Consider the following 23345-nt stretch of genomic DNA (forward strand, 5'->3'; position numbering starts at 1 on the left):
CTGACAACCTTGCGGTTTCTAAGACATCAGAAAATATGGCCAAGGCTCAAGAAGGCTTGATAACACCGCCTTCTCTATTGTGAATGCATAGCCTATCACGTATTTCCCTTGAAAGTAAAAGAGGAAGCAACTCGGGTGTGGAGGGGGCAGGGTGTAAGCCTACAGAAAATCAAGGTGATGGATGAGACTGAACTCCTACTTTATCAGTCAAGACCCGGCTCGGTTCATCCCACGGCTCAGGACTTGTCCGAAAGATCCAAGATAAATTCCGGCTCCAGAGCCCCCTACTGGCAAAAAGAAAAACAAACACCCACCCAAACAAAAACTACGGAAGAACACCTGGGTATTGCGCCTGCGTGGCTAGCAAGCGCCACAGCGCACGCGCATCAACGCGGTCCTGCCTACCCGGTGACGCAAAGTGCACGTAGGCGGAGACAGCCTCTCGGCAGCAGCTGGGGTTTGCTCCACGCTTTAAGGTTCTGTTGACGCGGACCGGCGCCGGAGAGCTAGTGTGGTCCCTGCCTGCCTCCGGCTACGCCACTACCTCTCTTACGGGGCCGAGGGCGCCGTGCAGGGTAAGCGGGGCCAGCGAAATGTGCTTGGCCCGGATGACTGACTACGGTTGGTCTCCCCACGCGCGCGAGTGACGGGGTTCCCTGTGGTGCAGTTCCAATGCCTGATACCTCCCTGGGCCTGGAGACAGCTCCCGAGGGAGGCCTCAGGGTCACTTGCGCTCTCGATCCACTCAACTGGCTGGCTTTCTGTCCCGCTTGCGTAGCCCGCTAGCCCTCGCACGTCTACAACACACTGTGGGACTCGTGAGTTACGCTCTAGGCCAAGCAGCAGGGGTCTCTGCCCGAGTGCTGCCCACTGCCCTGTGGCGATCATTCATTCGGCTGGCCTGTGCTGACCCGCACCCAGCAGAACCACAGGCCCAGGCTCCCCGCTCCTTCTGCACTGGGCAGCCCAGCTGGGAAGCTCGGGAAACCGGGGAACCCCTGTGTTCTGATTGTGTGGAAGGTGGGAACGGTGGTGACAGCGAAGAGCTTGCCAGGGGTCAGGGTGGTTGTGCCTGAGTTGGTGTGTGGCCACAGGTGCTTCGGGCTGAAGGAGAATAGTCCTGATGAAGACACCCAGAATGTAGAAGGACAGGGAATCAGGGGGAACACATTTTTATTTTAAAAGCGTCCGGAAGTAATTGGTTTTGAGACTATATTGCTGAGTAGATCACAGTGGACACAGCCCTTCACCCTGAGAGTCTATCTAAAGGAATCAGTCAGCTGAAAACACCTGGCCCTTTATGTCTCTGCAGGTCCTTGTACCCCACGATCATGTGTCATTGGTGAGGGTACACATCCTACATCACAGGGAGTGTAGGGAACGCTCATAGCCACAGTAGGAAAATTTCAGACACCAAGGAAGGATATTCCCTAGGGAGAGGCAGATGAATGTGATTACAGGGTCTCTCCTGGCATGCTGCAGGGCCACAAAGGGGACTGAATAGCGTTAAGGGGAGGTTTCCCTATTCCTGTTACCAGCATTTTAACAACGCGGTTAATCCTTGAAAATAATGCAGCAAACATATAAGTCTAAATATTGGGATTCCCCCTCTCCTCCTGCCCTGGGAGAAGTGTAGGTTGATATGGTGTGTATCTGAGTCCCTCCTGGAGCCTCATGGACAAAACCTGAGAGTTGCACAGTTTTCTGTGTGCTTAGATCTGGAAGAACCTACTAGTCCACGCAGGCATGGCACCCTGCAAAAGAATCAGGAGGAAGTCTTCACAGGGCTGTTCATGTATTTTTTTTTCTTTCTACAACTACCAGGAGAAATACGTGATGCTTTGCTAATGTGCTTTATTTTTGGACAGATACTTAGCATGCTCAGCAGTCGTTTGCAATCGTGGCTTGGTTCCTGTATTTTAATGCAGACCTGAAAAAATCTGGCAGCTGCCAGTTGAAATCAGACGGAGCATATTTCTGAGATCTAGCCTCCGTTCCTCCCCTCCTAACTCCAAACCTACGTTGTCTGACTCCAGGATCTACCTGACAGGAGGTGGACCTTTCCAAGCCTCCTCCGTTTGCCTCTGCCATCTTTCCTGTCCCGCTTCCTGCTCATTCTCCACTTGGCTTTAGTTCAAGCTGCTGCTGCTGCTGCTGCAAACTCTGTTCTGTAAAGTGCAAACTAAGGTTGAGTTGTTATCAATGAGCCTTTTGGGAGTCTGATCAGTATACCACCACCAGGTGCTAGACATAGCTAGAGAAAAGTAATTAGTGCTTCCTGCTAGCTCCTTAGCTGTGGACAAACACTTCAACCCAACAGAATAAAGTTGATGTTTGGGGTCGAGCCTCTGAGACATGGATATCCTGTGCACCAGCTTGTCTGGTTCTGGTCCTGTACCCCCTGGATAAGATGTTCTGTTTGACTTGTTCATATCGTCCAGAGCTTGTTGATACATAAAGGCAGTGATTGTAGGTCTGCGAGTTGATAGGTGTTGTCAGGTTGTCTATAGTAGAATCTTATATTTACAGGTTGGTGTAGGGCGCTCAGACACATGATGATTTTCAGGCTGGGGAAGGCAGTGGTCATGGGGTTTTAGCAGAGGTTTTAGGATAGGGTCAGAATTGGATAAAATTGGCTCAGTTGGTGGCCGAACATTCTGGGAATGGATATTAGTATGTGCCCAAAGGGCCTGGGACAGGTGGGAGCTGAGATTTCAGGGCAAAAAGAAGCGCTGTGTTCTTGGGATGCCTGGGCAAGGATCAAAGGTATGGAATGAGATGCAAGTGCCAGACGAGATCATAAGGGTAGTAGGTCGCTCTCAAGTGCAGAGGAACCAAGTGAGGTCCAAAATACGGCAGGAGCTGAGGCTGGGCAAGGGAGGCATCTCCTTGGCATCTGCAAAGAGAGCCTTTCTGAGCCCTGCACGTGGCAGGAACGGGGGAAATTTTGTCTTGTTTTCTCGAACTAGTTTGGGCTTCTTCCCTGAGCCTGGGGCTCAGAGGTAGCATTCGTATAACCTGGGCTGCTGGCCTTGGAGTGTTTGAATGTGACCAGAGACGGGACCAAGGAAGGCCCACCTCAGGATGAGTTCCCCAGCCTAGAACTACTCTTCTCTCCTCCAGCGAGGTAGCCACAGGGTCCTGCCCATCATAGCCCCTGGTTCCCACGTGGTAAGTCTTCCGCCCATCCACAAAGCCTATAGAGCTGATGTCCTTTGTGGCCCTCCTTGAGCACATTGAATTTCCAGGTTCCATTGTAAGCTATGTGGTGGTCCTTCGTAAACAACCACCCACGGTTGCCAAGGAGATCCTTGGAGGAATTAGCCTGACCTGCTCGCGTGCTGCTGCCAGCAGGACACAAGTCCTCCTTGGAGCCCACACCCCCAAGCCTCCTGCTTTTCCAGGATTAGCTGCTGTGTTTCAATAACTGAGGAGTGTGAGGTGTGAAAAGACCAGAAGATATCCCTTGAGGACAAGAGAAGCCTTGAGATGCAGGGCCCTCACTTATCTTTTTGAGACCAGGAGCTATTTTTAAAAAAAAAGTATACAGGGGTGATGGTACTCACTTAGATGTCCATCACTGAAAAGGCAGAGGCAGTAAGATTGAGGTTTGAGGCTCCAGCTGGACTACATATCAAAAACCTGTCTCAATAAATTAAAACTTATATTTTAAAAATGAGTGAATGATTTTGTTTAGAGTATATTGGACCAAATATCAATTTAATTTATTTTGCTACTTGGCTAGAGTTTTATAGGCTTTGAAAGTGCCAGACATCATTTACCCCTTGACAGGAATGTTTCTTACAAATGAAAAGCAGTTTCCATTAAACTTCCAGAAAAAAATAAGCTCGGTGTTTGGTACCTGTCTCAGATTCACTGTAGTTGTTCAGATGGCCAGTTTTAAGCTCTCGGGACGGCTGGAGAGATGGCTCAGTGGTTAAGAGCACCGACTGCCCTTCCAAAGGTCCTGAGTTCAAATCCAAGCAACTACGTAGTGGTTCACAATCATCTGTAGTGAGACCTGATGCCTCTTCTAGAGTGTCTGAAGACATATAATAAATAAATGAATCTTAAAAAAAAAAAAAGCTCTCGGGAAAGTAAATCCTGAAGGTACAATATCAGAATATTGGGAGAGTGGGTGGGTCCCGTGGCTCTGTCACCTGGGATGGTCTGCGGACACTGAGTTCTTTGATGCAAGTAGCAGCATGTCCCAGTGTGTTTTGTTTGGAAGTTACCCCAGTATTCATAACCCTCGGTCCTGGACCATCCCTTCCAGAATCATCAAGAAAATCAAGAAAAGCCTCTGACTCCTGGGGAACGGGGTGCAGACCAGTAATGGGATTGCATACTTAGTCTCAGACCTAGGAACTTCTGGCATACACACTGTAGGCTACAGTCCAATGTCATTTACTTGATTCTTCTCCCTTCAACCAGCAGCGGCTACATCGTTCCCAGCAGACTGAGAAATGAGAAAAATACCAAACCATGGGACCCTGCGGATGACGAAGGTGGCATATCCCCTTGGACTGTGCGTGGGCCTGTTCATCTATGTTGCCTATATCAAGTGGCACCGGGCCTCTGCTGCCCAGGCCTTCCTCACCATTGCTGGGGCTGCTTCGGGGGCACGGTGGACCCAGCAGGCCTTCAGCTCCCCAGGCTCAGCTACGCATGGTCATGAGGTCTTCTATGGGATCATGTTTGATGCTGGCAGCACTGGCACCCGCATCCATGTCTTCCAGTTCGCCCGGCCACCTGGAGGTACCTGTCTGACTCTGAGCCATGAGTTATGGGCACAGACATAGCATCTACCTTCCCCACTCTCAGAGCGAGGTTTTAAGAATTCCTTACTTCAGAAGACAGTGTGTGGCTTGAGCCCCTGCTCTAGAGTAATGTGGAAGCCTGCTAACATGGAATTATTAAGGCACTGGGGCAAAGCTCAGTGGGAGAAGTACATGTAAGGCCCTGGGTGTGAGTCCTGGACCACTTGAAAAAAAAAAAGTGCAGTTACTAAGAGATACTTACTCTGTGGATACAAAGCCCAGGCCTCTAATGTCCCCAGGAGCCCAAGGCTCTTCTTATACTAGTGAGCAGTGACTACCATTGATGGGGAGCTAAGACCCTAGAGGGCATTTATAGCCCATCCCCTCCCTGTGTCCACAGCAGGCCTTGTGGCTGACCCTGTAATTTGTGCTATGTTGTGTTGATATTGGGAGCTCTCAAGGTGGGAAACAACTGCAGAGTCAGGCTAACGGAAATCAGGAGCCCAGGCAAGTCAGAACAGTAGCAGAAACCTGGGACTGAGGCTTACAGATCTGTTGCTGTAGGACCTGCATGGCACTGAGGGGTCCGACCAGCTTTGCTTCCCAGGAATGGGGACACTAGGCAGAAGGTGGGTGCTTTTGCCCGGGATCCCTCGGCTGTCCGGGTCTTCACTTACCTCCCTTGTCTGTTGCCCTAAAACCTGCCCTCCTTGTGCACTGACTTACAGTCGGTCAGCTTGCTGTGCCTCTGCTTTGTTCCAGTCCCATATCCAGGTCCCTGGTAGCCAGGCACCATCCTGGCATAACTGCTCTGTCAGCATGAGACCCCTGGCAACTCTTTCCAGAACTACAGCAGCCTGTTTTACTTGCTTCTGATTTAATTTTTATATAGGCTTTATGTGCTTTAAAAAAGAAACTTTATTGAGGCTAATTTAGATTTTAAAAGTCTGTATCCATTTAAGGTGTTAAACGTTAACAGTTAAGCCGGATGTGATGGTGCATGCCTTTAGTTCCAGTACAGGCAGAGGCAGGCGGACCTCTGTGAGTCCACGGTTAGCCTGGTATCCATAGAGAATTCCAGGATAGCCAGGGTACATATAGAGACTCTGACTGAAAATAGTAACAATTGAGTATTAATTTTTGCTGACTGAAAAGCATAACTGATCCTCTGTCCTTCTGTAAATTTGTCCCATTTGTGCATTGATACTTTTATACTTATTGTAGTAGCTAAACATTTAGACGCCAGATCTACTTACTCACCTCCAAAATTGGTTTTGAAACCAAATGTAACAGGGGTGGTTGGGAGGGATTACTCAGTGGTAGAACACTTCTTTAGCATGTCTGAGGCCCTGACTTGGCTTCTAGCACCAAATTAAAAAACAAAAACAAAAACAAGGCAGTACTGACAATAATCCAGTGTTTGTCTTTAGGGAGAATAGTTCTTTTGAAAAGTTTTGCTCCTGTTTTTCTGGTCCTGTTTCTTTTCCTTCCTCCGTCCTTATATTTACATATTCATATTTTGGACTGGCCTCTTCAGCCATGGGATGCCTCTGAACACTTTCCTTGCTACAATGTAGTCCACTTTTCTTTTCTTTCTTTTTTTAATTTTATTTATTTATTTATTTCTTTTTGTTTTTCGAGACAGGGTTTCTCTGTGTAGTCCTGGCTGTCCTGGAACTCACTCTGTAGACCAGACTGGCCTCGAACTCAGAAATCCACCTGCCTCTGCCTCCCAAGTACTGGGACTACAGGCGTGCGCCATCACGCCCAGCTGGATTTGGTTTTTTCGAGACAGGGTTTCTCTATATAGCCCTGGCTGTCCTGGAAACACTCAACTTCTTAAGAAGGAAAACAAACCTTCAGAAGCTTATTCAAGGCCCATATAAGGATATCATCTTATAATTATGGGCTTCATTTTTATGTTACAGTTTAAGATCATTTGTCTTATTAAATCAGCAAGAGCTATCCTAAAATTTAAGTAATGTATCCTCAGTAAAGTTGAGGCGTGAGTTGTTTGTCTGCTTTTTGCAGTGCTGGAATTAATTTCAGGGCCTCTAGCTTGCTAGGCAAACACATTCACCCCAGCCTGCCTTTACACACATAGACACACATGCTCACACATGTATGCACACACACATTTAATAAAGGAGTGCTCTGGTGTAGACTTTAGGTCTTTTACTCAGCTAAACTAGATTGCAGAATTTAAATAAAAATAATCCCTCATAATTGGTCATCATGGTTGGGCCTCTGCTCTTAACATTAGCAAGTCTCTGTGTGTATCCTCATTACTCTTTGTATATACTCATGGTTCCATCTTTTAAAAACGTTTTTCTCTTTAGAAACTCCCACCTTGACCCATGAAACCTTCAAAGCACTCAAGCCTGGACTTTCTGCTTATGCTGATGATGTTGAAAAGGTAACCATCTTATGTCTGTTTACCCTTCCAGTGTCCCCTAACAGATTTACTAGCCAGCCCCTTCTGAACTGGATCAGTTGGCTTCCCCCGAGAGAAAGATCTCTTCCTTACTGCCTGGGGTATAGTGTTCCCCTGAAGGAGAGAGGGAGAGTTCGGGTCTCACCCACCAGGGTGGTGTACATCATAAGCCCCCCCCCCAATCCTTGTGCAATTCAGAAGCTCACATCCACAAATGTACAAACACATTATTTGTGGAGCTGGAGAGATGGCTCAGTGGTTAAGAGCACTGACTGTTCTTTCAGAGGACCCAGGTTCAATTTCTGGCACCTACAGAGAAGGTTATTACCATCTGTAATTCTAGTCCCAGGGAATCCAATGCCTTCTTCTGGCCTCTGTGGGCATGACACACATGAAGAACATAGACACGCATGCAGGCAAAATGCTCCTACAAGAAAATGAAAAAAGAAGGCTGTATTTGGACTTTAAAATATTTGTCATTGTCATGTAAGTTTTGCATAAGTCTGTGGTACAGGGAGCTAGGGAATAGAGCCCAGGGCTTCCCAAGGCTAGGCCTGTGCTCTGATACTGAGCTACAACTCCCATAGTGCATTCATAATTTTAATTTTTCATTGCAGTTCCTCTGATTGTTAAAACTGTTATACTAGGGCTAGCAGAGAAGGTCAGTGGGGAAAGGCTTGCCAGCACACCTGATACCCTGGGCTTCATCTCCAGCACCCACCCCTCAAGAAATAATAAATACAAAGCACACATAATATATGAAAGCCACAAACCAAATAAATGTAATAGAGTAACTAGGTATAAGGCAGATTCCATTAGAGTGAAATAAGGATTTCTCTAAGTGTGAAGACTTAGACTTCTGATGTGCTTAGTGCTTTAATGTGTAGATGAGCTGAGGACTCCTGGCTTTCTCCTAAAGCAGAAACTGCTTGTTTAGAGAGTTCTGACCTCCCTGTCATTCCTTTATCTTTTATACCCAGGGCCTCTCCTGTGTAAGCCACATCCTTAACCCAGGTCCAGCGTTCCTCAGAGCATGAGCTGTGGTCACTTCCTGTCCATAGTTGCATCATGGTTTCAGACAGGGTAGGACATACAACAGGCTTGGCTATACAGCAGAGGAATTAGTTATTCAAGGGTAGCCATCCAGTTAAACCAAATTGAATGTCATGGTTAGATCAGTTAACTAGGGGAATTAAAAATCCAGCTTGCAGATAGTTGACACACTCAGTGGGACGAGTGTCCCATGTGTCTTTCTCCTTTATCTTTATTTCCTTTATCTTCCTCCACAGAGCCTTTAAGAAAAGCCCAATTTGTGTGTCCTTGGACAGATGCTTGTGACTTCTCCCTGTTTTTATTTTGCAAACACAGTAGAGAGGATCAGTGTCATCTAACACATGCTCTGTCACCCACATGTTCAAGGTCATCTTAGGGTGGATTTGTGGAGTCGGAATTCTAGATAAAAAGAAAGTGAGTGTTCCCTCGGACAGGCTTTGCCATTTACCTCCATTCACATCTGAGCTGCCCTTGGGCTTCCTGGCAGGTGGTGGGACCCCCCTCAATGAGGTTATTCGTGAGACTCAGTTCAGTGAGTGACCCTAGAATTTGCTAGTTTCCCCATGCTTGCGATGTACAAGGAAGTGACAACCATGTGAGGTCACCTGGTGAGGAGTGGTGTTCTAGTTAGGGTCTCCATTGCTTTGATGAACTCCATGGCCAAAACGCAGGTTGAGGAGGAGTAAGTTTACTGAGTTTGCACTTCCACATTGCAGGTCTATCAGTGAAGGAAGCCAGGACAGGGACTCAAGCAAGACAGGAGCCTAGAGGCAGGATCTGATGCAGAGGCCACAGTGGGGCGCTGTTTATTGGCTTAGGGCTTCCTCAGCCTACTTTCCTATAGAACCCAGGACCACCAGACCAGGGGTGGCACCGCCACCCAATGGGCTAGGCCTTCCCCCATCTATCACCAGTTAAGAAAACACCCCACTTCTTTCAGGTAACTCTAGCTTGTGTCAAGTTGACCCAGAACTAATTGGCACAGGTGGTGACAGACCAGAGCATAAATAGTGCTCAAAAATCGTGGAAATTATGTTAGAAGGAGGCTCGGCGGTGGCTCTTGGCCTGCTTTCACGTGCCCTCTTGTATGCCGAGGGCTTTTCTCCATGTTCTGACCCTTGTGTTCTCAAGCTGGCCAGTGCTGCCTGATGCAGCGCTCCTGCTGTTTTTGAAAATTAGAGAAAGGGGTCAGGAGGTGCATACGTGGGTAAAAGCACTGGCTTCACATGCCTGTTGACCTGAGTTTGAGTCCCAGAACACACATGAAATGCGCAGTGTGGTGAGTCGTGTAGCTTGTGTAAGTCATGCCATAGCAGAATCAAGAGAGTCCCTGCGTACAAAGGCGGAAGGTGAAAGTTGACTCCTGGAGGTTGTCCTCTGATCTCTACATGTGAATGTTTGCATGTGTGCACACACACATCCCCCAAATTTAATTCTTCAGTTAGATAAGATATTTAAATATACATGTTAAAGCGTGGTGGTACCTGGGTTATGTGTATAACAGCATGATTTGCTTTCACAACATCCACAGAGTGCTCAGGGGATCCAGGAGCTTCTGAATGTTGCTAAGCAACACATTCCATATGACTTCTGGAAGGCCACCCCTCTGGTTCTCAAGGCCACAGCTGGTTTGCGCCTGCTGCCGGGAGAAAAGGCTCAGAAGTTGCTGCAAAAGGTAAGCTTAGCCATTCCCCCAACTGGAAGGTGGCTAAGGATCACTAGAAACACCAACTGCTGGGCATGATGGTGTGCATCTGTCACCTAAGGATCACTAAAAACACTAACTGCTGGGCATGATGGTGTACATCTGTCACCCCTGCACCTAGGGGGCAGAGCAAGATCTTAAGCCAGAGGCCATTATGAGCTACAGAGTGAGACACTCTCTCAGATTAAAATAGCCACTAACCTTCCAGTTAGTGTCAAGCATGCAGACATAGAAGAGAAAACCAGTGCAGTTTTCGCAGTATCACCTTAGGAATCTTCTTTGTGACAGTTAAGAAAATGACTTTGTTTTAAAATTATGTTGTGCTTCTGAAGGGCAGGCCTCCCAGGTGTGTGAGCTAGACTGACATCTTAGCCTGAACTCAGTTGTGACTACCCTAGAGACCCTCAGCCTGGTCCCCAGAACTAGTGCTTCCTGGGGGACCTACTGTCCCCAGATAGTCACTTTGCACTTTATACTCATCCACAGAATGTATTTCTAATTTTCTTCCCATCTACCAAGTTTGGGACGATATAGTCTCCGTCAGCTTCTAGATTATTCTTCTACTGTTTGTATGCAAGATGGTGGCACAGTACACCTTCTTAGGCTACAAGGGAGGCAGGCACACTGAAGTCTCATGTCCTGGACTCCTTAGAAAGTAAAGAAACATACCCAATTGTTCATACCCATTCCTCCCTCTGCCAGGCTGATGGGCCCATGTCCCTGGATCAGTGTTCCTACCATAATACACACACACACACACACACACACACACACACACACGCATATGCAGACCATATGTGTGGTCCCCAGGCATAAGCCCTGCCTCAGGACATTTCCCCTTCATGTCCCATCCCAAAGCCAGGCAGTGTTTGGGGACTCATGGGCTCGGTGCATGCCAACTCTCTCTAGGCTTTCTCTTCTCTCAGAACTCTGCTCTGCCCAGCAGTTAAGGACGAAGCACCTGGAGTGGCATGTTCCTTAGTTATCCTAGGGATATGAGCTAAGGACACCTCTACAGAGGATCGCAGAAGCTTCAGATAGTGTAAGCTTTGCCTCGCAGAACACTGCAGAACTCTCAAGTGTTCTGTCACAGCCAGCTGAACACATCCTTGGGAATATCTGATCTTAATTCTGAAGACTGAACACATCCTTCCTGCCCTGGCTTGGGTGGAGTGTGGACCAAGCTGACCTCACTCCAGATCTCCTGCCTTCCAAGCTCTAGGAGCACAAATCAAGTTTATAGAACTGGAGCTCCATGCTGGGCTAAGAAATGTTTCTTTTTGTGCTTAGGTGAAGGAGGTGTTCATGGCCTCACCCTTCCTCGTAGGGGATGACTGTGTTTCCATCATGAACGGCACAGATGAAGGTAGAGTTAACAGATAAGCATCTCATCAGTGCATGTCCCAGTCAGACAAATAATGCCGCCGCCACTGCTGCTGCTGCTGCTGCTGCTGCTGCTGCATTGACTCCAGGCCTGAAGGCACTGTCACTAGCCCAAGATATAGTCTTGTGCACAGTTTTGTAGTGTGCAACACCTTTGTTGTTAGAGAGAAGTTCTTTTCTTGACTAATATCACACCTGGTACAGATGAAGCCTTTGAAAACATCATGTTTTGGGTTTTAAGGGCATTTAAAGAACACTTGTTGCTGCTGTGATGGGAATACTGGTTATATAACTTATTCTGAAGCAGACACTTGAAGTTCCTTCCTGGCTAGTGATTTTTAATATGAACTTAAGAGTGAGCTTGTCTGGAGGGCAGAGGGAACATCTCATTCTTTTTCTGCCTCTTATAAAAGTGGAAGCTGGTGACAAAATCCTGAAGGAGACATGGCATTTGGTAATGTGTTCTTAGGGCTTAGTATGTGCCCGAAGACCCTGGGTCCTTGGCTGAGAATAGCAAGCAGTTCCCCCCATGCCCCTGAAATCTGGAAATAGGTAGCAGCTCCATGTGTCAAGAATTAAAATGGGGTCTGGAGAGATGGCTTAGCTGTTAAGAGTACTTGCTACTCTTGCAGAAAACCCAAGCACAGTTCCCATCTTCCACATGGTGACTTCTAACCATCCATAACTCTAGTTCCAGGGGCTTTAACCCCTCTTCTGGCCTTCATGGGTATCAAGCATACATGAAGTCCGCATACATACATACAAGTAAAACATCCATATACAGAAAATACACTTCAAACTTTTTTTTAAGGAATTAAAATGCCTGTGCCACTCTCTTACAGGTGTTTCGGCATGGATCACTGTCAACTTCCTGACAGGTGTGTGTCTACTGGATGGGAAAGGCTAACAGCTCAGCATCCCTGGGAAAGCAGTGCCTACCAGGCTTCCTCAAGTGCAGCGGCCCCATTACCATAACACCCAGATGCAGTGTGGCTGGCTTGGAGGCAGACTGGGGCAGCAGAGGCATGCAGAGTCAGCCCACACGTGCCTGTGTTTACAGCTCCTTACCACCCTTGCTCTTCCCTCAGCACAACCCCAGCCCAACAGCCACCCAAGGAGCTTTGTCCTGTAGTCAGAGGGAAGCAGTGACTAAAACCTGCCCATGGCCTAGAGAGATGGCTCAAAGGTTAGGAGCACTGTCTGCTCTTCCTAAGGTCCCAAGTTTAATTCCCAGCAACTACATGGTGGCTCACAACCATCAGTAATAGGATCTGATGCCCTCCTCCGGCAGGTGTAAGGTGTACATGCAGATAGAGTACTTAAATACATAAAATAAATCTTTTTTTAAAAAACAAAGATTAAAAAAAACAACTAGTCAGGTCTTAAAATATCGGATATGATGTAGGTGCTGATCTGATCTGCTCTGTCAGAAACATCTGCACCGGAAACAGGTTGTGACGAGACACTCGCAGATGGCTCTCAGTGCGGCCCCTTTACTGGAGAAGGACAGTGTGTCTGTCAGTAGAAGGAAGAAAGGGTTTTCCTGGCAGGTCTCACCAATATGAGGGCCTAAAAGATACTAGTGGATGGGTTAGGGCTGTCTGCTTCAGATGCTTTGGGAGCACCGAGTCTGGGGTGGGGCCAAAGAGGACGCCTCGCAGAGAGCACCTGTGTCAGAATAGCAAAGTCAGTGTTTCTGGGAAGGTGAACCAGCCTTGTCAGAAGATAAGCAGGGTCAGTGTTCCTCTCAGTGGTCAGTGTAATCCTGTCGTCCACAGCACAGCCACAGCATGCAGAGCCGGCTCTTGGATACCTCAAACTTGCCAGTGTCTTAAGTAGTTGAAGCAGCCTCTGTGCCTTTCCCCCCCCCCCCCCCCCACGGAAGGGCTTCTGACTCCCTTTGATCTTCCTTGTGTCTTCATATCCTTCCTAACATGACAGCACTCTCTGTGCCCTTACTCACTGTGATCTAGGCAGTCTGAAAACCCCAGGAAGCAGCAGTGTGGGCATGCTGGATTTGGGCGGAGGATCCACTCAGATCACCTTCCTCCCACGTGTCGAGGTAACCAGTCCTGCCTGCTTACCAGGTGTGTGCATCACAGTCAGGGGAGCTGCGGTCACCCCGAGGAGGCCCCTCAGAGAAGGCCTTTGGCCACTGGAAGGTGCTCTGCCCCCCTGAGTTCTCTCACCGATAACGACTTAGATTTTTAACTCTACCCACTAAAATCCAAAATAGAAACCTGCTCTTCATTGAGGTGAAATCAAATGATGACTAGCGCTGTGCTAGAGACTAGATACTTCCCATCCTTCACAAAGTTCCAGGAGCAAGAGTGGACAGTGTGGCTCAGCAGTGGGAAGGAGGCCAGCCTTCTGCAAGATAAACATTCTAAATAACATAAAAAACAACAACTTGCATTTCATGCCATCTATTTTAAATACCTCTCTTTCATGAATATCTTGTTTGCAGTGTGTTATACACTGTGTAAATATATTTATACATCCAGAAACTGAAGCTCTGATCCTATTCACTTTTTGAGACAGATGCTTATCTAGTCTGGTTGGACTGTATATGTCAGAAGAGGCAAGATGTGGCTGGTCTTGTGCTGTCCATCTCTGATCCCAGTCCTGGGGAGACTGAGGTTGGAGGGTTAGGAGGGCAGAGCCTGCCTGGACAAGTTAGCAGGACCTTATTTCAAGATGATGATGATAGGTGCTGAGGTTGTTTACCTCCCCAACTTGCTTCTTGGTCATGATGTTTGTGCAGGAATAGAAACCCTGACTAAGACACCGGCCAAGTTCTTAGAACTTAAAAGCCCTGGTTTAATCCCTAATATGGAAGAAATACCCCCAAAAAACCCAGCTTCTCCTAAGAGAAACTGCTCACCCTGGGGTAGTTTTGCTATTTTACTTTTACTCCTCGTTTCATAGTCAAAAATGTAGTAGAAAGCTCATTGCGGCGTCCCTGTTCTTCCAAATGATCCAAGTAGGGAGGGTGTGGTGTTCTGGAAAACAGGGCAACAGTAGCTTCATGTTCCTCCCCAGGGTACCCTGCAGGCCTCCCCACCTGGCCACCTGACAGCACTGCAGATGTTTAACAGGACATACAAGCTGTATTCCCACAGGTGGGTTTGCTCACTCCCTCACGGTGGGACCCTTTCCCCCTGTAGTGCCGATTCCAGAATCTCCTGTGACAAGACACCTCCTGGGCCCTTCTTGTCCTGCCTCCCCTGCTTCTATGTGCTTCATTTTAAAATTCACTGTAAAACCACATTCTTCTTTGGTGCTTGTCCTGTTCTACTTTGGGGGAGGCTTGGAAACGACTTAAGAGGTGAGGAGTGGGCTGCTGGCTAGGCACAAGGCATTTGGAGTAGTTCTTGCACCTCATAAAACCAATGGAATCTGCCTCCCTCGCTGCCATGTGTACAGATTCCATGAGAGCTCAAGACAGGCTCCCAGTTCAATTAATCTTTAAGCCACAGGGCTCATAGAGAAAGCAGGAAAACCTTATTCTCATTGAGCCAGGCAGGTGTGTATGTGGCTCAGCCTCACCAAGATTTGTCTCCACAGCTACCTGGGGCTGGGACTGATGTCGGCACGACTGGCTATCTTGGGTGGTGTGGAGGGGAAACCTGGTGAGTAGAACATTTGCTCTAGGCTCTCTCCCGCCTCTCAGTGCCTCTCCTCCTCCTGTTCCTCCTCCTCCTTCTCTTCTTCCTCGTCTTTCTCCTCCTGTTCCTCCTCCTCCCCTTCTTCCTGCACTGCAGAGCAGCATATCAGCCATTGGGCACCCAGTCAGCTTGGGTGGACTGTGTCCAGATCTAAGGTAAGATAGGATATAGATGACGCCTTTCACTTTTGAGCATTCCTCTAAGTTATCGTTCTTGAAAGAGATACTAGGGGCTTGCTAGAGGGATGACACAGCAGTTAGGAACTCTGCTACTCTTCTAGAGGACCCAGGTTCTATTCCCAGCACGCACCCACATGGGAGTTCACAACTCTCTATCTGTAACCCCAAGGGATGTGAACCCTTTTCTAGCTCCTGCAGATACTGCACATGTGTGTCACACACACATATATATGCAGGCAAAACACCTGTGTACATAAAATAAAAATAAAGGGAAATTGTTTGGTTAAAAAAAGGAGAGATATTAGGGAAATCATTTCTGAACCATGTCACCTGCATTTGGAATCACCTCATATGTCAGCTTTCTGTCACTTAACAGTAGCTGAGACAGAAGAAAGAAGAGTTTGTTTGACGTACATCTTTGGAGTTTAAGTTCATGGTCACGTATTTATGTTGCCTTGGGGCTTGTGGTGGATCAGGACATCATGAAAGGAGCGTGTGAGCATACTGTTCACCTGCTGGCAGCAGGGAGCAGAGGATGAAAGAGACCCTAGGAGTCCTTCCCCTGGGGTCCACCTACTAAAGGTTTCACCCCAGCTCCTCGTGCTGAAGGCTGGGAACAAGCTTTCAGAACAGCTTCTGGGCCCAGTTCATGTGTGGAGCACAGATCACTCTGCAGCGGGATAGCACCTGTCCTTGCTTTCCGACCAGCCTGTCAGTTACTCCCAGCCTTAGCTATCTGTAAAGCTGGATTGCATTAGTGTCCTCCAAATAGGGTCGTTGTGATAACTGATGAAATAGCATTTGGCCCTGTGTCTGGAACCCTAGATGCCCAGGGGACATGAGATGCTCCATGTTCCCGGGCAAGCAAGATTGTGTGCCTGTGACAGAGCAGGCCTTCTCTCCGCTGACCTGGACTGCCCTAGGAGATGGGGCTCATTGCACCCAGCATCCTGTAGAATGCCTAGAGCATTCCCTGTTGAGCCCCTGCTCGGTCTGTTAAACTCCTTTAAGGGTTTCGGCACTGTTTTCTTCTTACCTTCACGGACATCTCTATTTCAGCTGAGAATGACAAGGAACTGGTCAGCCCCTGTCTGTCCCCTCGGTTCAGAGGAGAGTGGGAGCATGCGGAGGTCACCTATAGAATTTCAGGACAGAAGGCAGGTAGGTGGCATTGCTGTCAGGTTTGTGAGGGTCAGCGGTAGTTTGCTTCCCCGTTCCTTTTCCAGACACCTGTACACGGTAGACACCAACACAGACAAGGCTGCACCTTCCCCGAGTGCAGGCAGCCAAGAGCTGTGAGAGAGTGTGAAGCTTTATGGAGAGCTGGGCCTCTACAGGGTCTCTACACAAAGTCCCCTTGTCTGTCACCAAACACTTCTTTCCAAAGGGCCCAGTGTCTGAACAGACCTCCAGCGGGGGAGGAGCTGGCTGCCAGGGGACCTGAGACAAAGCCACATTTGGGCGTCTGGCCCAGAAGCCCTGCTCTGGCCACTTCTATGCAGAGAGGAATGAAGGCTGCTTCCTGCCAACAGCCCAGGACACACAGCCCCCATCCCTGTCACTGGCCCTCATCCTGGTCTTTGTTATTCTGGGTTCTTTGACTTTCTTCAAGGAGAAATGCTGGGATGTCGCTCCCAGGCTAGACACAATACATGTGACATATCTGCCTTTGATGGTTGTGTGATCAGACTGGTTCAACTGTCAGTTTTGCAGGTCTAACCCGTTCCTCAGAAAGGGTTGCACTTGGGGAAAGTGCAGCTTTGTCTGTGTTGGTGTCTGATGTTTAGAGGTATCTGGAAAAGGAACGGGGAAGGCCAGGTCTTGCCACCACAGTATCTGCTTTCCGATAGGAGGGATTAGATGAGGAAATAAGGGCCTTGAAGCCAAAATGACGTGGAATGGATGAGGTGTGGCGGACGGCTGTGTTACCAGGAAGGCCCATGCGTAGCATCTGAGCCAGAGTGAAGAGATAGAATCAAGCTGCCCATATCTAAACAGTGCTCTGGTCAAGGATGCAGAATGTGCAACAGATGAGTCGTTACTGAATAAGAAGGTAGGGTGGCTGATCTAACCATGTCAGAGAGAGGAAAGGGAGTCTGCGAGCTGAGAATAGTTCTGAGGCCCATGGAGGATCACTGGGAGGGAGAGGGAAACTGGTTGAAGCCAGTCTGAAGCAGGGTCATTAAAGTGCCCATTGGATGACCATGGAAGTTGAATGATCTCCAGAGTCTACCAACGTCTGGGCTTTCTGCCATCCAGGTACATAGCCTGGCAGGTGGCCCATGGCGACTTCCTGGTTGTGAGGTGGGGAGGTTGCAGGCTGTGTGGCTGAGTTGAAGGTCCCAAACTGCTGGACTGATAAGTATGGAGTGAAAAAACGCCCATGCCCTATGTGTGGGGAACCACACAGTGGATGCAAGGCCCTCTTATTCAGGGCTACTCCGTGTCTGAGGACTTGCAAGTGCCTTCAAGAAGAGTGAGTGCCTCCTGGAGCTATGTGGCCTGTGTGCCTTGGGCTTGCTGACGTCAGCTGTATGCTTTCTCTTGCTTTTACAGTGGGCCTCTATGAGCTGTGTGCCAGCAGAGTGTCAGAAGTCCTCCGAAACAAAGTGCACAGGACGGAAGAGGCGCAGCACGTGGACTTCTATGCGTTTTCCTATTACTATGACCTTGCAGCCAGCTCTGGCCTTATAGGTAAGGGCCAGGCCAATCTGGGCAGAGGGCCAGTGCCAGGCAGTAGTTGCTTTGCTTTGTTGGTGTGTGTGAAGTGAGTGGCCTCAGGAGGCCATGAGAGAGAGAGGGGGGGGGGGAATAAGCACCTTCTCATAGGTAAGCTGGTTCCTTTGAGCCCTCTAGAAGGTAAGGCTTGTTCTACACTCGCTCACTGAGTGTACTGCCCAGTCTTTCCCTGTAGCCTCAGCTCAAGAGCCACTTGGGATGTGTAGCCACATGCTCTCTTTCTGAGGAAGGGGTTGGACCTGGAGTGAGGGCTTCACTTAGTCTAAAGAGCCAGGGCAGGGTAGATAGCAAACCAATGGGGTTTGTTGAGGCCGTCAGTGGCCAGTCTGAAAGAGGTGCAGTTACCTTGATGGTTTAAAAAGTGGCTTTCTTTTTTAAAAAAATTATTTAGACTATATACCTCTACCTAATATATATATATATATATATATATATATTCATTCATACATATATGAACGACTAGTTTACCTGCAAGTATGTGCACCACATTCATGCTGGGCTATGGAGGCCAGGAGGGGACATTGGCTCTCCTGGAACTGGAGATAAAGATGGTTGTAAGCCACAACATGGATACTGGCTGGGAACCAAATCCTTTACAAGAGCAACAAGCAGTCTAAATCTCTGAAAGCTTTCTCCCCAGCACCCAAATCTGAGTTATTTAAAAATCTCTCTCTCCCTCTCCCTCTCCCCCCACCTCCCGTTGTTATCTTATATTTGTATGTACCACACATGTGCCTGGCCCATGGAGGCCAGAAGATAGCATTAGATCCCCTAGAGCTGGAGATGCAGATGGTTGTGAGCTGCCGTGTAGATGCTAGAGTCAAATCATAGACCTCTGAAAGAACAGCCAGTGCTCTTGCCTGCTCAGCCTCTCAAGACAGTTTCCTTAGAGAAAGAAATGAAGGCAATGCGATGCTGTGGCGGGGTGACAAGCACGCTGGGTCCTGCTTCCTGGAAGCAGGAGATTCCCACCGCCTCTGTTCTGGCTACAGGGCAGGTACAAAAAGGGGCCAGGCAGCGGTGAATTGTTAAGGCTCAGGAAGTGTGTTCTCAGACAGCTTGGGTTTGATTTGCTGGCTCCAGAGCTGGAACAAGGGACACTCACTTGCATACTCCTGACCACACCAAAGCTATGGGCATTTCTGAGCAGGGTTCCCACTTGAACTTAGCTTTGCAGCCTTCTGGGCAGGGGAGGAGAGGGGAGAGGAGGGGTCCCTCTTTGGGGCCAGCTCTGTGAGGCCAAGTGGCTTTACTATGGATGACCTCTGCTATGTGTGTGGCAGCTCTGAGGAAGGAAGATAACGAACCCTACAGTCACATGCTGTCACCACAGGCTGTCCTTACCAAGAGGCAGACATCTCACCTCGGCTCTCCTCAGGAACTGTACGACTGTCCAAAACTGATCTCATTGGCTGTCGTGGTCACACTGGACTTTGAAAGGGCTTAGACTACCCATGACAGTGACACTAATAACTCAGTGAGTCCCTGAGGAGAGAAACGGTGCCTCCAGAGTCCAGAGAAGCCCACTCTTCCTGATGCACTACTCTGTGCTTCTACTGTTGCTAGCTTCAAGCACTTTGCTTTTTCTTGGGGCCCAGCGATACTGGTGAGGCTCCTTGGGGGACTCTGCAGAGTTGGGGATCCTCCTTAGCCCCCCTATCCTGGATGGTGCTGGTAGAGATACCTGCTAGTCCTAAGCTGCACCTCCTCTGATACTGTGGTAGCTCCGTGGTAGAGCATAGGTGAGGCTCAGGACGTAAAGGGAAACACAGGAGCAGTGAGTGTGGGCAGCCCTGAGGTCAGCAGTGGAGAGCTGTAAGAAAGACCCACGTCTGCATGGTCGTGTGCTATGGAGCTCCTGGTATGGGGTCTGCAAGTGCCAGCCAGGGGCATCAGTGGCACCCATGGTCCCACCATGTTCCTGCTGACTGGGTGTCTCTATCTTATCCAACAGATGCAGAGAAAGGAGGCAGCCTTGTAGTTGGAGACTTTGAGATAGCAGCCAAGTATGGTGAGTAGCAGTATAACTGTCAGGGTGACAGGCCAAGGGGTTGTGGGAACAGAAACCCCATGTGCTTGTGATGGGCACAAGACCCAGAATTGCTGGGTTTGGTACCTTATTCTGTCCAGTAGACAGTGCTGGGAGGTGTGTAAGGGCAGGCTGCAGCGTGTACTAGGGCCACCTAAGGCCCAAATCCAAGATGCCACCTTCTGGTGGAAGGTATCCCCAGAAGTGAAAGGCCACAGCCCCAGTGCCTGTCCTCGCTCTGCTCACGATGCCCTTGCTGCACCCGCTCTGTTACATTACCCTGGCACCCAAGACTGAGTGCCATGTCCCTGTTCAGCCCTTCTGCTTGCTGCTCCCAGTTCGCAGTTGAAAGCTCTGAGGCGTTGTGGTTTTCTCCATAGGAAGTTGTCTTCTCCCTCTCCTCCCATCATCCCCTACCAATAGCGTGGTGTTTCTTGCTTTCCTGTCACGTCTTGGCTTTTCCCGTCACTTCTTGGCTTTTCCCGAGACTGTAGGTGTCTAGGTGGATTTCCCCCTCTATCAAGAATAGATTCTGGGAACTATAGAAATAGTTTCAGAGTGTTTGCTACACAAACATGAGAATCTGAACTCAGACACCCAGAACCCATAAAAGCTGGGTGTGGTGGCCTGTGCTTGCAAAGCCCAGGCTGAGGGGGAGAAGACAGAGAAGACAGAGGACTGCTGAGGCTTGTCAGCCACCTGCTGAGCGCCATGTTCAAGTGAGAGTCCCTGTCTCGAGGGAATACGGTAGCGTACTGTAGCAGGGGACCGATGTCCTCCTCTGTCCTCCGTGCCCATACAAGGGCACACACCAGGATAGGCTTAGAATTAGCTTTAATGTCATTATTGTAAAGCTTGATTCTAGGTATGCTGACACCTAGAAAGTAATGATGACCTCAGATACAGATATGTGGCCGGGAGATGGGGTTCCACTGTTACCTCAAGGAAAGACACTCAAGACTCTCTTGTTCCTGGCATCTAGGCCTAGTCAAGGTTGAGATTGGCCTCTTGGCCTGCCAGTAGGATGATTCCACTGTAGTTTGACAGTAAATCAGAAGTGAAAAGCACTGGGCAGTGGTGGCACACGCCTTTAATCCTAGCCCTTAGGAGGCAGAGGCAGAGGCAGGCAGATCTGTGAGTTCAAGGCCAGCCTGGTCTGCAGCTGAGTTCCAGGACAGCCAGGGCTACACAGAGAAACCCTCGAAGAGACAAAAATAATAATGAAGAACTGACAAGCAGCCCCCACAGCAGTCGGGGCCGGGGTTGCTGCTCCATCCCAGCGAGGGATTGTGTGAACACTGAGTCGTCATCTCTCCCAGTGTGCCGCACTCTGGAGACACAGCCACCAAGCAGCCCCTTCGCCTGCATGGACCTCACCTACATCAGCCTGCTGCTCCACGAGTTTGGTTTTCCTGGAGACAAGGTGCTGAAGGTAGTGCATCCTGGGTGCCACATTCCACTTGTGGGGTGGGGTGCTGGAAACTGTTGACCCTGCTGTTTGACTTTTTATCTCCTGCTCCTACCCCTGCTTATAAGAAACAGTCCAGCGCTGTGTGTGTCCTCCTCAGCCACTGCCTTCTTCTACAGACACCACCCAGTCTCTGTCAGGCCCGTGACCTCTTCTCCTTTCCTTTGTCTTTTCAAGCTGGCTCGGAAAATTGACAATGTTGAAACCAGCTGGGCTCTGGGAGCTATTTTTCATTACATCGACTCCCTGAAGAGACAGAAGGTTGCTGCCTTGTAGCAGCCGAGCCCTCGTCCCCGCTCTGACCCAAAGTCCGAGGCTCCCAGCTCCATGGACCCCTGTCTTGGAAGTGACGCCGTCCTTGAGGAGCCTGCATCTGGCCGAGACCCTCTGTGCCTGCAGTGTCAGCTGCAGACTTGCCTGGGACATGGCCTGGGCCAGGGCAGAAATGCTGCCTGGCTTGAGGCCGTCTCCCTGCCTTACCTCCAAGTGGGCAGGGAGCCAGGTGGGGCCCAGGGTCCACGCTAAGGTAGAGACGCAGGCCTGGTCTCAGCCCGTCCGTGTGCAGAGTTGTGGCTGCTTTTATGTGTTTCTGTGATATGAGTTTTGTTTGTTTCCCAGTCCCTGTTCCCTCCTGAGCCAGGCCTCTCTGCCTTCCCAGAGTTGTGGGAGATGAAGTAACCCGGCCCAGACACAGTGCAACCTGGAGGGGAGCACATCTTGAGTGGGGCCATCTTTTCCTCAGGATAGACATGTGAAGTTACCTGGAGATTTGCTGTCCCGTCTTTGAATGGCATAGCATTAATTTATGTGGAGACACTGAATAGGAAAAAGATGGCGCAGTGCCTCTTTACAGACCCAGTGTGCCACCTTTGCAGAACTTGTGAGTGTGAGCAGAGCTATGAGAATGTTCAGGGCCGTGTGCTCAAGTACTACCTTGTGAGCTAGGAGTGCTTTACGTTAAAACTGAGCCCCTCTTCTGGACACAACTATGTCCCAGTGAATGTATGACTGCTATGAGCCATTTGCAGACCAGTGGGGCAGATTAGAAAGCTCAGCCCTGGAACCATACTACCCCTCCCCCTATCGTCCTCACTTGGCTGCAGCTGGCTTCCCCGTGGTCCCTCAGTGAATGTACAGTCCGTAGAATAAGCTGAGCCACCACTGTTCAACTCGAAATAAAGGTTTACAAGGGTTTTTCTCTTTTGCCTCATTAGTGTAGTGAGCGCCCGGCATTTAAAACCTGCCCGAGTGGAACAGCAGGTGGTAGCAGAAACCCAGCAGCAGTGATAGCAGAGCAGCAGGCCACCCCGAGGCCTGGGCCGGGTCAGGGGTCAGGGTTCGGGGCTCCTGTCCCAGCTCTCAGTTGAGCCCCTCCCTCTCCTGAGACATGGCTGACAGTTTGGCTAGGAACAGCTCTGGATGCATCACCTCTAGGTCACTGCGTGCTCAACAATGATTGTTTGATTTGGGGATAGTTCCCAAGGGGTCACATACCAGGGGAAAGACGGTGGGCCCACTGGTAGACCAGATGCTCACATCCCCCAAGCCTGTGGTGGGTTCACAAGGTTTGGCCTGAAAGACACTCCTACTGCCCACCTCTTACACTAAGAAGTCCACTTGGGCTGGCCAGCGCAGAGGGACAGCGGGCTCCAGGCAGAAGGGGCAGTGAAGGCTCCAAGGAGCCCGTTTTCTCCTCTCACTTCTCTGACACCTTTCCCTGGCTGCTGCAGTAACTCCAACAGGATCTCGCCTGGAGTGCTCACAACAACTTCATGCACAGTGGAGCCTGAGCTGCAGGGCTATAGCTGGCATCTTGAGTAGCTTCTTAGCACAAGATCAGCAGCTTCACAGGTAACGGGTGGAGGAAGCCTATATAAGACATAACAGTCCTGGGGGAGGGCAGAGTAGGGGGGGTCAATGGGACCCC

General features: G+C 49.4%; 1 protein-coding gene across 3 annotated transcripts; it reads left to right on the top strand.

The window, feature by feature from the left end:
• Positions 1-408: 408 nt before the first annotated feature.
• On the top strand, positions 409-22612 carry Entpd6 (ectonucleoside triphosphate diphosphohydrolase 6). Of its 3 annotated transcripts, none has more exons than XM_052183859.1 (14): positions 411-575; positions 4435-4758; positions 7100-7176; positions 9779-9922; positions 11243-11318; positions 12178-12213; positions 13309-13397; positions 14378-14457; positions 14903-14967; positions 16242-16343; positions 17739-17876; positions 19876-19932; positions 21270-21382; positions 21596-22612. In XM_052183859.1, exons 2-14 carry the CDS (start codon positions 4467-4469, stop codon positions 21692-21694), a joined length of 1368 nt encoding a protein of 455 aa, XP_052039819.1. In that variant the 5' UTR covers positions 411-575; positions 4435-4466; the 3' UTR covers positions 21695-22612. The 3 variants fall into 3 exon arrangements, with proteins under 3 accessions (XP_052039821.1, XP_052039819.1, XP_052039820.1); XM_052183860.1 differs by having other exon boundaries at positions 4438-4758; XM_052183861.1 differs by lacking the exons at positions 16242-16343; positions 17739-17876; positions 19876-19932; positions 21270-21382; positions 21596-22612 and having other exon boundaries at positions 409-575; positions 13309-13422.
• Positions 22613-23345: the final 733 nt, after the last annotated feature.

The sequence above is a fragment of the Apodemus sylvaticus genome, chromosome 5 (assembly GCF_947179515.1).
Source record: "Apodemus sylvaticus chromosome 5, mApoSyl1.1, whole genome shotgun sequence".
Lineage (NCBI taxonomy): Eukaryota > Metazoa > Chordata > Mammalia > Rodentia > Muridae > Apodemus > Apodemus sylvaticus.

Bases quoted from the DNA above. Each gene is read 5' to 3' on its own strand.
- Entpd6 (XM_052183859.1), top strand. From the start codon at position 4,467: ATGAGAAAAATACCAAACCATGGGACCCTGCGGATGACGAAGGTGGCA. The intron at 7,177-9,778 runs GTAACCATCTTA...CAACATCCACAG, and splicing joins ATGCTGATGATGTTGAAAAG to AGTGCTCAGGGGATCCAGGA. The intron at 11,319-12,177 runs GTAGAGTTAACA...ACTCTCTTACAG, and splicing joins CATGAACGGCACAGATGAAG to GTGTTTCGGCATGGATCACT.